This window comes from Crotalus tigris, unplaced genomic scaffold (assembly GCF_016545835.1).
Source record: "Crotalus tigris isolate CLP2741 ecotype Arizona unplaced genomic scaffold, ASM1654583v1 scf7180000018954.1357295, whole genome shotgun sequence".
NCBI classification, from domain to species: Eukaryota; Metazoa; Chordata; class Lepidosauria; order Squamata; family Viperidae; genus Crotalus; species Crotalus tigris.
Genome location: NW_024097293.1, coordinates 823,491 through 837,454, shown reverse-complemented (window position 1 = coordinate 837,454; position 13,964 = coordinate 823,491). Strand labels below are relative to the sequence as shown.

The 13,964-nt window shown below is 38.1% G+C and overlaps 1 protein-coding gene across 1 annotated transcript; it reads right to left on the bottom strand.

Moving 5' to 3' along the window:
• Positions 1-1,515: 1,515 nt before the first annotated feature.
• UBE2M (ubiquitin conjugating enzyme E2 M) lies at positions 1,516-12,560 on the bottom strand. The gene is made up of 7 exons (XM_039357817.1): positions 12,335-12,560; positions 11,816-12,033; positions 10,651-10,745; positions 8,782-8,820; positions 6,240-6,343; positions 4,445-4,508; positions 1,516-2,547 (listed from the first exon to the last, which is right to left on the bottom strand). Exons 1-7 carry the CDS (start codon positions 12,376-12,378, stop codon positions 2,407-2,409), a joined length of 705 nt encoding a protein of 234 aa, XP_039213751.1. The 5' UTR covers positions 12,379-12,560; the 3' UTR covers positions 1,516-2,406.
• Between the last annotated feature and the right edge of the window lie 1,404 nt (positions 12,561-13,964).

Below are 13,964 nucleotides of genomic sequence, written 5' to 3'. Positions count from 1 at the left end.
AATTATTTTTATAGGTTTTAGGTTAGAAAAATCTTTTGTCTTTCTGCAATCCTGAATCATTAACTATTCACAGATTACCACACCTCTGCATTAGTTGAACAGAATTTGTAGTGGTTCATGCAGGACAGGTTATAGGCTTAAATTTTCAGATCCACTACCTGCACCTTCAGAACAGAAGCTAGAAACTTCATAGAAGTCAGGATTGTCTGTAGACTTCATTCAGCTACTAGTACACCATGAAAGATGGGAACGTATTTCACTTGGAGCTAATTTGAACAGTTGTTTTACAAACAACTGGCAAAATAAAAGTGCCTATTTTGAAAGGATGGAAAGTTGAGAAAAAGCTCATTTACTAAAGTAAAGCAGATAGTTCTTGACCTACAATTGAGCCAAAACTTTGTTGTTAAATAAGACATTTAAGTGTTGCCCTATTTTATGAATCTTTCTTGCCACAGTTAATTCCTGAAGTTGTTAAGCTAGTAACAAAGTTGTTTAGTGAATCTATTGATTTTGCTTCTCAGGAAGTCACAACAGGGGATCATATGATCCCAGGACACTGCAACTATCATAAATATGAACCAGTTGCCAAGCATCTGAATTTTGCTCATATGACCATGGGGATGCTGCAACTGTTGTATGAAAAGCAGTCAGGCACTTTTTTCAGTGCTGTTGTAACTCCGAGCAGTCATTTAACAAACTGTTGGTCAAGGACTACCTCTACATTAGAAAATTTCATTAGTCTATTAACAATTCTCAAAATGTAAGCAGCAGGAGACTGGGAAATGTTAGGATGGACAGATAGAACTCTTTAGATTTTCTTATAACTTTCTTCTTTGTATATATAGGCATTGAATATATATTTGTATGGTGTACTGATGATTTTTTTTTGAATTTGGGAGCTCAAGGCTATGATGGGTTTACATAGTTTTGCGTAAAATCTCTCATCAGTTTCTCTCCAATTCTAGTAAAACAAATGCAATCCAGCATATCAATTGTAGCATAGATCCAGACCAGGTTAAGTTTACAGCACAGCTATTGGATGTATATGCTTAGAACAAATAGGAAGTATCACTAATTGGTAGGAAATACAATTTTCTAGAGGCAGTTTGTGAAAGGGATTTTATCAGCAAAGCAGAATTTATTATGGTGGAAAGTTGGCATCTTTGTTAGATCCTGTATCATAGAACAGTCATAAAATCAATTCTGTTCTAACACCTACACTCAGATGCCCAGGTATGCAGTCAGTTTATTCTGTATCAGTTGTGGCAACTGTACTATTAATGGGAGAAATGTGTCCAACTAGTATGCCAAAATCAATATTGTCAAAATGTTGTTCCCATCACCTCTTTAGCATTCACCTCCAGTTCCTTCCTATATACACAGACCATCTCCCATTTCTCAGGATGGCACAGAACTTCCCTGTGACCACTGTCCAAGCCAATACACATCACTTTCCCCTGCCCTCTCCACCCCTGCACCAACCAGGGAAGAAGGAAGCAGAAAATGAAAGGCAAATTGAATGTGCTAACGTTCCCCTTTAATAACCCGACACACTAGAATTACAGTGGCTTTATGTTGGCCAGGGACTTGCAGGAGTCACTGGAGAGGCAGAGTAGAGTTCATTGTTGGGCAGGCCCTGGTAAACAACAATAGGATCAGCAGTCTCCCTGTTACTTTTATTACCACTACTATGAGCATTGGTGGGTGTGATGGTGATGGCTTTATTAGCTTTTCCTTAAAAACCAAACACCCAAGTGAGTTGATCCTAGAAGAAATATCCCAGGCCTAGCCCAGCCCCTCCCCCTTGAGCCACAATGCCTGGGGTGGAGTGAAGGCAGCTGAGCATCCTGCTCTGGCCTTCCACCAGTCCTCAAGAGCCTCCCCCATTTAATAAATAGTTATGGTCAGAAGCTGTGGTGCCCAGCAGGAGAGGAAAGGAGAGGCAAGTGGCCTGCAGATCTCGCAGTTGAATAACACTGCACTGCAGGAAGGAATGCCAGAGCACATAGGGAGCTTTCTGTTCTTAGCAGCAAAACCACCGTTCCCAGAAAGACAGATAGGGTTCCACACAGTCAGGAATAGGTGGCTACCCCAACATAAGGAGTGAGACAAAGAAGCAGCAGTAACCTCAGCCCTCGCCCCACAGCAGCAGAGAGAGAGAGCAGTGAGGGAGGTACAAGGATCTGGTGAGACAGTGGTTGCTGAAGCTCCAGGCTGGCAAGGGCAGCAGGTGAGCAGATGGAGGGGAAAAGGAAAAGAAAAAAAGAAGATGGAGGGGGTCGCCTGCCATTTCTGACTCCTGTGCCCCCTTGAAGGCAGCGGTGTTGGCTGAGTCCCTTAGAAGAGCTAGAAGGGAGATGAGGGGAGGGGGAGAGGGAGCAAGTTTGTGCCCGGAGCCAGTCAGTTCTATTTGAGGCAACGCTCAAAGTAGGTGGAACCAATGTAGCCACCCCGCATCGAGCGCTGGACGTTCTGCTCAAACAGGCGTCTGTTGTTCTGGAGTACTTCGGCAGCCTCTTTGTTCAAGGGGTCTTCGGGGTTTGGCTCCTAGAGAGGGAAGAGAACACCATTAAATGCCACAGTTTTGTAGCAGTTTAAAGATTTTCATGTACAAGGAATCCATTTTAATCAGGCTGCAAGAGTAAACAACATCTTACTATCTCTTAAAAAATCACTCTTTACTCAGTATAATTTTGCCCTGTATTTGCCAACTAGCATAAACAGCACTCCAAAAGAACAGACCCTTCCTAAATTATTGGGCTATAAAACTGAGGGCAGGAGAATTGTAATTGAGAATTGCAAAATTTATGTCAGCTTTACTGGGTAAACCAGACAGGAAATATCATCAGATAAGCTAATTCTACTTTATTATAAAACTATATTAAAATAATACAAGTTTCAAAAGTATAATTTTCTTGCTGTCTCTTTTACAGCCTAATAATTTAGGGAGGATCCCTCCCAAGCCTCTTGTTCCACCTTCTATAGGCAGTTGTGTCTTATGCTTTTTCATTTCTGGTCATTCCTTAAGTAGCTTCACCTGATCTCCCAAGGTCATTCTCCTATATCATTATACCGATCAACTCCAAACTGTAAGATGAACCAGATTCCCAATATATGAAAATTACTATTTGTTATGAAATGAAACTGCTTTTTGGAAAATGATCTTTTTTTGCCAATAGGCTAGAAAGTTAAAAGCCTAGAGGAATTTTTGTACTACTTCATATCATTTGTGCAAGTCAGGTTGTCAAAAATTCCATTTAATACATTTAAAAATACATGTGTATTTTTTTTTTTAAAAAAAAAAACTACATTACATGCCATTTTATAACCTGATTTTAATTGTACTGCAATGCTCTATAAATATCAAAATTATTAATACCCAATTCATCCATCTTCTTTAAAATGATTAAAACTTATTTTTGTAGATGAAAAAGGACAATATTATTAATACAATAGGTCATTTAGCATTCTTTATACAATAGGTTACAGGGTGCCCTTTTTATTTAAGCTATAAATATTTAGGCCAAAGGGATTTATATCTAAATCTGTTCTAAATATTCCAGTTTTTATTTCTCAAATTGAAATGACAAAACTAGAAAAACATTAATTATATTTGATGTAGCAATTTAAATTGAACCTAAGCAAAATATTCATATTTTCCCTCTACCCTACTAACTTTTTGGAGTATAGCCCCACCATACCACTGATGTAACATTCATCATACCACTTCAAGGCTATCACACAATCACATGGATATTTACTTCTTCATTTCATAATGTGCTTAAATAAATAAAAATTTCAGTAAGTGGAACATTCTGAACTGTCAAATTTATGATGCCATCTTAGAAATACAGCATGCCAAATATTTTTTAATTTCCAATTTATTCCATAAAAATAAATGCACTGAGGTAATATTCACCAAACATAGTTAACATACCAAGACACTATACTGCAAAACAGGAGGGACAAGACAAAAAAGTTTGAGCTCATACTTTTGGATATTATAGAAAAGTTCCATCTGGTTGGAAACAAATGCTTTAATTGTGAGTAGTCAGAGTTTTTCAGGAAAAACAATATTAGAAAGCTAAAAAATTGAAATAAAACACTCTACTTAAATGCAAATGTTTTCATATTAGCCACACCCTATAGTCTTCCAACCATTTTATTTTTCAGATTTTATCAAGTACATTCTTGTGTACAGGGAAATTCCCATTCCAACTGGTAGACAGCATCAGCTACATCTTCCCAAAATGTAATGATACAAATTTGCTTTCATTCACAATCCATCTAACTTAGAAAACTATGAATTCCCAAGGAGCACACTGCCTTTGCTTACTGTATCATTTGTCCCCCAATCTTTTAATTTTCCTGCCGAGACTGAGCAGGAAGATAGTGCTCTAACCTTAATGTCACTATTTCAGACCTCCTTTCCACATATACTTACCAAAAAGAGATACTGCAGGCCATAAATTATAGAGTTTATTGTTAGTACAGGCTTCCAGTCCTCTCTGTGGGCCAGAAAAATAATGGGGAAAAAATGAACACCAACTGAGGAAAGTTTACCCAAAAATAACAAAAATTTTAAATTCACATTATTAAAATAAAATTTTATGAGAATTGATCCAAATTGAAATATGTTTAATATTCCAAATCCTTTAAAAATGAAGTCAACAGTTCTTAGACCTTTAAAACATAAGACACTTTTAATTACATTTTCATGTAATTAAATATTGACAATATCCCAAGAGTAAAATTTTTGACAGGCTTCTTTCAGGTTTTTATTTCTCCTCACCCTTTTAATTATGATGGCATAAGAGGATTTTTTTTTAAAAAATGAAATATGTTCAACATCCCAAATACTTAAAAAAAAAACAAAAAAAACAGCAGTGCTCAGAAATATACCCACTAGGATGGAAGATTGCCTTCATGCTGGCTGCATGTGCCAGTTCAATACATCCTGAGGGCATTGGGTTTAGCATGATTGTTGCAAGCTCTCTTCCACACTTAGTGTAGCTAGATTCATAAACACAAAAATTATAACTGAATGTGAAGTTTTGCCTGAACACAAACAACATAGCTTAGCAGAGAAGTCAGAATAACAGAGTTGGGAGTCTTCTAGTCCAACTCCCTGCTCAGGCAGGAAACCCTCTACCATTTCAAATTGTTATCCAATCTCTTCTTTAAAATTTCCAATGTTGAAGCATTCACAACTTCTGGAGGCAAGTTGTCAGGAAATTTCTCCTTAGTTCTGGGTTGCTTGTCTCTTTGATTAGTTTCCATCCATTGTTCTTGTCCTGCCTTCAGGTGCTTTGGAGAATAGCTTGACTCTCTTTTCTTTGTGGCAACACCTGAGATACTGGAACACTGCTATCATGTCGCTTTTAGGCCTTCTTTTCATTAAACTAGATATGCCCAATTCCAGTTCTTTATATGTTTTAGCCTCCAGTCCCCTAATCATCTTTGTCGCTCTTCTCTGCACTCTTTCTAGAGCAGGGGTGTCAAACTGCTGGCCCATGGGCCGGATGTATCATGCTGAAACCGTGCCCACCCCATTGCCAGCAATGGAAAAAAAGTTGAGATACATCACAACATGTGACGTTGCGAGTTTGACATCCTTTCTAGAATCTCAACATCTTTTTTACATCATGGTGACCAAAACTGGATGCAGTATTCCAAGTGTAGTCTTACCAAAGCATTATAAAGTGGTATTAACACTTCATGTGATCAGCAGTCAATAACTGTTGAAATCTGGAGATCGCACCTAACATTTTTTGTGAAAACCTAGGGCCACAATGGATTGGCAGTGATTCAAAGTGAGAGCTGCTAATTCTGTTTTTAATTTGGAGGGATTGTTACTTGATTAAATTGTGATAAACTGTAGAACTTGCAGTAAATTTTGTGTGTTTGCCTTAAGATGGTGAAAAAAAAATGTGCCACCAATGTTCAGCAATAATGGGCAGGGGCAACTCTGGGGGCGACAGAGTTCCCAGGCAAAGGTTTGCCTGCTCCTTTTTCTTATGATCTGTGAATCATCCTTTATTCAGTATATAGTTGAGCAATCAGTGAATATTTGTCGCCTCAAAAAGCATTGTGCTCAGTTCAAAATAAAAAAATATTTTATAAGTTGTCTGATATTTCCCCAACATTTGTTCTTAAAACTTCCTCTAATCCTGCAAACAAGAAAATAATACATAGGAATGAAAAGAGAATATATAAGAACAGCAGAACATGTTTTGTACCTGAGAATATTTAGGCAAACATTGCCTTCTAAATCTATATTTGGGTGATACACCATAGTCTCACACTTGACTTTGGGGGGATCATGCGGGTAACCTTGCCCAACCTGCAAGCAAAACACAAAAGAGAAAGACATTCTGTCAGTTTTTTCATGTTAGGTATTGTCCATTCAAGATTGCTGCCAAAAATGTGGGCCATGTACACAGCGTTCTATGACTTTCCCATTCTTCACTAATTTTCTGCCAGTAGATTTGGGTTTTGCCATATTTAAATGGTACAGAAGGTAAATTATATTTTGAGTTATGCAATGCCCAAACTAGAATGGAGAAACCAGAGAGGAATCCTGGCTTCTCTGACAATGTATACAATGCAATGTGTCCAGATAATTGATATCCACTATTCAATCAAGATTTCAGTGTGAAGCATTTGTTTATATGGCTGTTTTAATTACAGTTTTGTTTTAAGAACTTGATTGTAGAGCAATATGAAAACAGTTGCTACAATTAAGTTGCTGGAATTATGAGCTCCAAATCTTTATGAGTATAAACACTGACAAAGATCCAAATAATAATCAGAGTAAAATAATGAACCATACATACTACTTTGAAAATTTGCAAGGATGCAATAAAAATGAAATTGTTTCAAAGACAGTAGCATTTTTTCATGAACAGGCAGGGATCTTAAATACTTTCACTGAATTGAAAATACTGGGTATTTTTGAAAACTTTCCATAAGAGTCCTTCCCTCTAATCACTTTATTTAGAACTGTTTTAATATTTCTGTCAGGTCGATCATGCAGGTGTCCTGCCATTCTGTTGGGGCGGAGGAAGGCTTCTGGCACTGTTAGGAAATTAGGGACGGGGACTATTTTCAGAGAAGAAGCAGACTCCTTTCTCAGCCGGTTCAAGCCTGGTTCCAAGGTCACCATGCCATAGGAGTGATCTGTTATCTACCCAGCACTTCAGTGTTCTCATAACATCTCTGCGGCATCATATTGGCTGCTGGTGGATAGTATGGGGGGGTGGGTGTGGGAAAAAACGAAAGAATTGTTTTGCACTTTGTGCAGACCTCCACATTTCGATTAACTTTTCTGCATCCACTATCTCTCAGTAAAAGTTCTTTTGATTAACGTTAATGGAGACAAGAATTTTGCTTTCCTGAGGGAATAGATCCTTACAATTTCATTTTTGTCACCTCCGGAAGGAAAGACTGATTCTCCCTGGAATTCTCAGCAGAAATATGAATATTAGACCCTTTCTTTTCTCTTCTGACAAACAGCCATAAAATTTCCTAATTTCTAGTGATAGTTCTGATTCACTGAACAGATTTTTTAGTAAAGTTAGTAAAGACACAGGCTTTCTCAAACCTACACACTCAAAGTTTTCTGTATTAGCATTATTTTAATCCAATTGTTGTAAGATTTTCATAGACTTACTTTTGACACAAAGGGAAGTATACATAGTTTACACTAAGCATTTTTATGAGAAAGACTGGCAAAAGTTCCTCTAATATATAAAAGCAATTCAAATCCAAGCCAATTTTTGACTATCCTGTGCTTTAAGCAATCTACGTATCCAGATATCTATTAATATTCATTATTGTATTTTCTTTAAATGAAAACTGAAGCTATTGGGATGTCAATATACACCTATGAAGTATATACTGAACATATACACAACCAAATTATTGGAAGACTATGGGATAGCTGGCTAGCAAGCCAGCCTATATTTCAGACATTTAATACATCATGGAAGCAATTTCTTCAGGTATTATTTTAAGAAACAAAAATTATAATAATGGATCTGATTTCTAATCTCATGATTTGTGCAGAAATCACATAGAAGGTTGTCATGTGCAAATGACTATCAAATAATCCACGAGTCATTAGTATGATATATTCAAACACAATGTCCACTTTTTCAAATGTAATTAACTTACAATTAATTTCTGAAATACAAATCACTTCAACTTTCTGAAAATCCATACACAGAAGCTGATCCAATGTATCTTAGACAGTAGCCATTAAGAATTGCTTTCTTCAGCAATAATTCAAGACTATTTCTTATTAGTACTCTTTTCAAAATGTTTTTCTCAGCAACTGATTTTTTTTAATTAACACCCTTTAACAGGCAAAATACCTAGAGCAAACTTTGTTAACTTCCCCTCATAATCTTTATCATAGTTCCAAGCATACTTGCTATTCTACATAATTGCTCATTAAGTAATCAATCAACTGATCTGAGTCCAAAAATGTAAGAGATTTTCCTCACTTCAGAAGCTAAACCCAGCTCAGCTCTAAGTAGAAAACAATGAAGCAACCAAACACATTTGATTTATGGCAAACTATAATTCCCAACCTCTGCCCTGAATTAAATTGTTCTTATGCTGACACCATTCATCCATATGTTGCTACCCAAATTACACAAGGATGGCTGAACTCCAATGAACGGTATTATCCCTGTTATTTTGTGCATCAAAAAAGTTACATATACAGTATTTGACCTATTAGATATCTTAGACAACAAGCAGAGACAGATTGCTTACCTTAAAGCTGAATACAAATTTCCCACCTTTATAGAATCCCTGTAAAGAAAACATTGGACAATTTAAGCAAGTATGGCTCCAAATAGAAGGAAACAACTGTCATACATTTCAGATATGGGAAAATGGGAGGTGGACAGCACTAAAGTTACAACAAAGCAGTTCACTTTCCAATGCCCCAACACAAACCATCAGCTTCCCTAGATGGTTGTCATTTTAGGGCATATCTCTTTACTTCACACTCCCAAATCCTGGAAATACAATCAGCCACCCAATCTAGAATAGGTCAAAAATACACGGAAAATGGGGAATTCTTAGTTGCTTAGCTTTACATGTATTTCTGCAAGTAAAGAAGTAAAAAAGGTAGAAGACAGAACATTGTACTGGAAAGAGGACAGAGTTTTTATTTGCTAACATTTTGACTTCTGAATGGGATTGTGCTTCAATATTCTGGATCAAAGAGCAAGGAAAGCTGTCACACAGATTCATCTTGTGTATTTTTGTACATGTGCTTTAAGATTATCACATCAGATTGACTAAAAATAGAATGTGTTAAAGTTCTCCTTATTGTCTTTTCATCCAACATTCTCCCCGCTTTAGAAAAGTTATTTTGTGAAAACATTTTGCCTACCTTCACAGTTAGCCTATGTACAAAATGGACCATTGCATTCAAAATGTGAACAATTTTAAGCAATAATGGACTTAAAGCACAAAAGTAAAAATATAACAGACATGTAGTGGTATGAATGTCAATATCACAGAATATATTGGTCTACTGAATCATCCCACTCATGAAGTTTCTCAACCAAAGTAACCAGTAACCAATCATTACTTAAGACCAGCTTCTGAACTGGTAAAACGTTCATGTGGTATGGCCAAAGCCATTTACAGTAGATATAAAAATTCTACACACCTCTGTTAAAATGCTAGGTCTTTTGAGATGTAAAAAATCAGACCAAGATAAATCACTTTCATAATTTTTTCCATCTTTAAAATAACATATATGCCATACAATTCAACTGAAAAACAAACTGCAATCTCTTTTGGGGGGGAGTAACAATAACAAATGTATTATAACATAGCTACATTAAGCTTGCACATTCTCTTATAAGTAGGAAGATGGCTATGTTTAAAATTAACCAATCACATTGAAGCTGATGTTAATTAGTAGTTAGTACACACCTGCAATCAATTGAAATGATTCTGATCAGGGCCATAGTAAGTTCCCCTGTTCTAATAAGATTTTTCTAACATTTACTCAGGTGCCTTTTACAGCAAAAACCATGGTCTGAATAGAATTTACAAAAGCCTCAAAGAGATCTCATTGTTGGAAGGCTTTTGAGATGTAAAAATATCAGACCAAGATAAAGCTCATCTTGGTCTAATTGTTTACATCTCAGAAACCTGGCATTTTAACATGTGTGTAGGCTTTTTATATCCATAATATATTCTGCACAGATAAATTCAAAAATAGGCAATTTTGGGAAATCTATTACTATAATTACCCTAAAAACAAAAAAGCAAACAGGTTTAATATTTACGATGCAGTGACAAGTTAAGAAGGTTATGTATAAGAAGTTAAAAAAATATGGCAAGATATAATGAACAATATTAAAAGGGCCCAGACAGTATCATCTTCACTATTTCAAATACAAGAGCCCTAATGATTAAAATTATTTTCAATAAGTAGTTTTTCTCCAAACCATTCTATCAATCATCCATTATACAGAGAAAAACATACAAGGGGAGGTGGGAGAAAGTCACACAGCACAGAGCACAGCCTATTAACTCACTAATAATGGGGCTCCAGGGTTTAAATAGCACAATATGCAGTAACATTTTAAAGTTTCTTCCTATACCGACATCACTCACCTCATCAGGGCAGATAACTAGCTTGAAATTGAGAAGATCATCCTGGTCTGAAAAGTCTATTTCACATGTTTTCGGCAAATTCAGTTCATTTATATCTGTCAGAAAAAGCAGAAGAAATTGCCAGTTTAGAAAAGACAGCTTATTAGAGAGACTTCTGACTCAGTAGAAAAGCTTCTATTCCCAAACTAAAATATATAATTGCTCTTTATGTTGATCATTAGTTAAAAACTGATACACTTCTCTGAAAACTTTTAGAAAAGGGGGAAAAAAGTCAGTTTCCCCAACTACAAGACATAAGGTAAATTTGGTCCAATCTCATAACAATCTAATCTTCCTAAAATGGATCAAGGATAGCTTTTTGGAAATTTATATGCACTGTATATCTTACAAAATGAAAGAAAATGTGCTTTTGCATGAGTACTGACAACTATTAAGGAACAATCAAGTTACTATAATGAAATGAAGACAGTAAGTTATAGGCATGGATTAATTTGAAAAAGAAAATGATTTTAAACAAAATATTTGAAATGATAAAACAGCATGTGCCCAAGATAGATTAATTAAAAAATTGAGTTGTTCAATTGCCAAAACGTTGTAGAGGAAGGACAAGAAAACAAAATAATCAGCAATATGCAGTTTGAGAAAGTATTCAGGTATCTACAAATTACTTTAGGTCATTATAGTGTGTTTATAACTTATTCTATGAAGAAAATCAGACCACCCTAGTTTTGTGAGCCTGAAAAGCCAGACTCCTAAAATTCAAGAGAGTTCTGGCAGCAAAAGGAATCAGGATCTGTTCAATGATTTCCCATGAACTCATCAAGCAGTCACTAGCAGGAAAGGCTTTCCAACCACTTACCAAAGCTTGGCCTACCTTAAAGGGCTGCTGAGGATTATTAGATAAAAGTATTAAGAAAAGCTGAAACACTAAGGCTCGAAAATGAAAAAACGTGATGTTCATCAACGGGAACAAGCAAGCCCCCGGTGGGCAAAGTTTTAATCCTGTCGTCCCGCGTTCACCGACGCAGGTACCCACAATAATACTATCTTATCTTTGTGGCACAGGAGGAAAAACAGGAGCAGCCCAGCCCTCACCGGCCTGGCTTTCTTTTCCCCTAGAAATAAATGCAGCTGCCCCTCTGTCCCCCGACCTCCCTCCCCTAACCTTTCTGGATGCGGAGCTGCGCGGCAGAGGCTTTCTTGCTGGAGCCTTTGGTGCCGCCAGCCGATTCCTCCTCCTTCTTCTGCTGTTTCAGCGAGAATAGCTTGATCATCTTGGCCGGCTTCTGGTGGCTCGGCGAACTGTTCTTTCGCCCTTCTGACCCTGGCCTCGACCTGTCCCACTGGCTCCCGCAGCCAGGCCCAGCCCAATAGTGCGCGGCTCTTAAGAAAAGAGAAGGAGGGAAAGGTAGGGGGACGGCGACTCCCGCGGCCTCGCCGGCCGAGAAAGACGGGACGGGGAAGGGCGGGGAAGCCGGGCGAGGAGGGAAAGGAAGGGAGACGGGGAGGCGAGCGAGCCAGGGAAAGGGCCAAGCAACCAGGGCAGGCCCGCCTCAGAACGCCGCCGCTGCGACCGCCGGTGCTGATTTTCCTATTGCGGGATCCGTGTGTAAGTCGGACGGCAACGGATAGCCCTCTTCGGCCCTTCCCGGAAGAACATCGGCAACTTCCGTCTTATACTCACAAGCTCCGCCTACTTGCCGATTCTCCGAAAGGACTCAGATGCATTCGCTGGAGACGAGTGGTGCTTTTTAAAGCTGTCGGCCTTTCCAGCTGAGGGCTCAGCCTTCTTTGATTTTATTTATTTATTTATTTATTAAAGGAGCCCGGGAGATTTTCCGATTCGGCTTTCTGTTTTCTATTTCCTCGGGCTTCCGGCTGAGGAATCTGAGGCAGTGATTTCCGCCCGGCATTCGGCTCTCGACTTAGAATTCTGGGACTCCAAGAGTCACAGCCTCATAGCGCTTTTCTAAGATGTCCGGTTCCCAATTGATTATGGCAATATGCGGGGCAAGCGTTGCGGAGAGGGGGAAAAAAAGCAGGAAGTATCAAAGTTTATTTTGGTATAGTTGCTTAAAATCTCGTCTCAGTAAATGTCCTATGAATGCTGAAAGAAAAGCAAATATGTTTCTCTCAGCCCTCTTTTGCGCAGGGCGATTGACCCTGCATAACAAAATCATCCACGTGCATAACGGAAATGAGAGTTGCGAGGAAATCTCTTTGTTTTTTCTCTTTACGTTTCACTGTGCTCAAGCCGCGGTTATCCGGAAATGTTTCTACTTCAATTAGCCAAGCATTTGTATCCAGCTGGCACAGCAAAAAGTTTCCATAGAAATCCGTATATAGATTCCGCTTTCCTGCCAATTAGCTTCCCAATTGTTTCATATTTAACAATGGGGGATCGTTGTTATACGGACATCCATGAGCCTACCCTTGCATTTTATCAAATATATTTAAATATTTTCAAGATTTCTTCTGCTTTCTTACACATTCTATAGTCGTAATAAGCCTCCCACTATTAGTGTAAACATTTGGAACTACTTTATATACAGTTAATCCTCAATTTAGGACCCCAAATTTATGTTGCTAAGTGAGACATTTGTTAAGAGAATTTTGCCACATTTTACGGCATTTCTTACCATAGTTAAGTGAATCACTTAAGCAATTGTTAAGTTAGTAACCCAGCTAGTTAGTAACATGGTTGTTAAGTGAACCTGGTTTCCACATTGACTTTGCTTATCACAAAATTGCAATAGCTAATCACATGATCCCAGGACATTGCAACCATCATAAATATCAACTCGTTGCCAAGCATCATGTGACCATGGGGATGCTGCAACAGTCATAAGTCACTTTTTTCAGTGCCATTGTAACTTTGAACGGTCACTAAATAAACTGTTGTAAGTTAAGGACTATTTTCTGTGATTGCATATTGCTCAGCTTGAATAGAGAATAAACTTTTGAAGAAAACTTTCTTCTGCAGAAAATTAGTTTTTAGGTGCTTCAAATGCTATTGCTCTAAGTCAATGATGGCAAACCTTTTAGAGACCAAGTGCCCAAACTTCAACCCAAAACCACTTATGTATTGCCAGGTGCCAGGTGAGTGTGGCCCCCCAGGTGAGTGTGGCTATAGTGGGTGTGGCCAGCTCATTGCTCCTGGAGAGGAATACCTGTGGGGGCCGGGCAGGGTTGGGGGAGATCCAGGGGATCTCTGGCTGGTGGGGCAGGAGGGCGTCTTGCTTAGCTGATGGCTTGGGGGGGAAGGGAGCAGCTACACCCCCACCCAAATGCTGCCCTCTCATGAAAGCAGGATG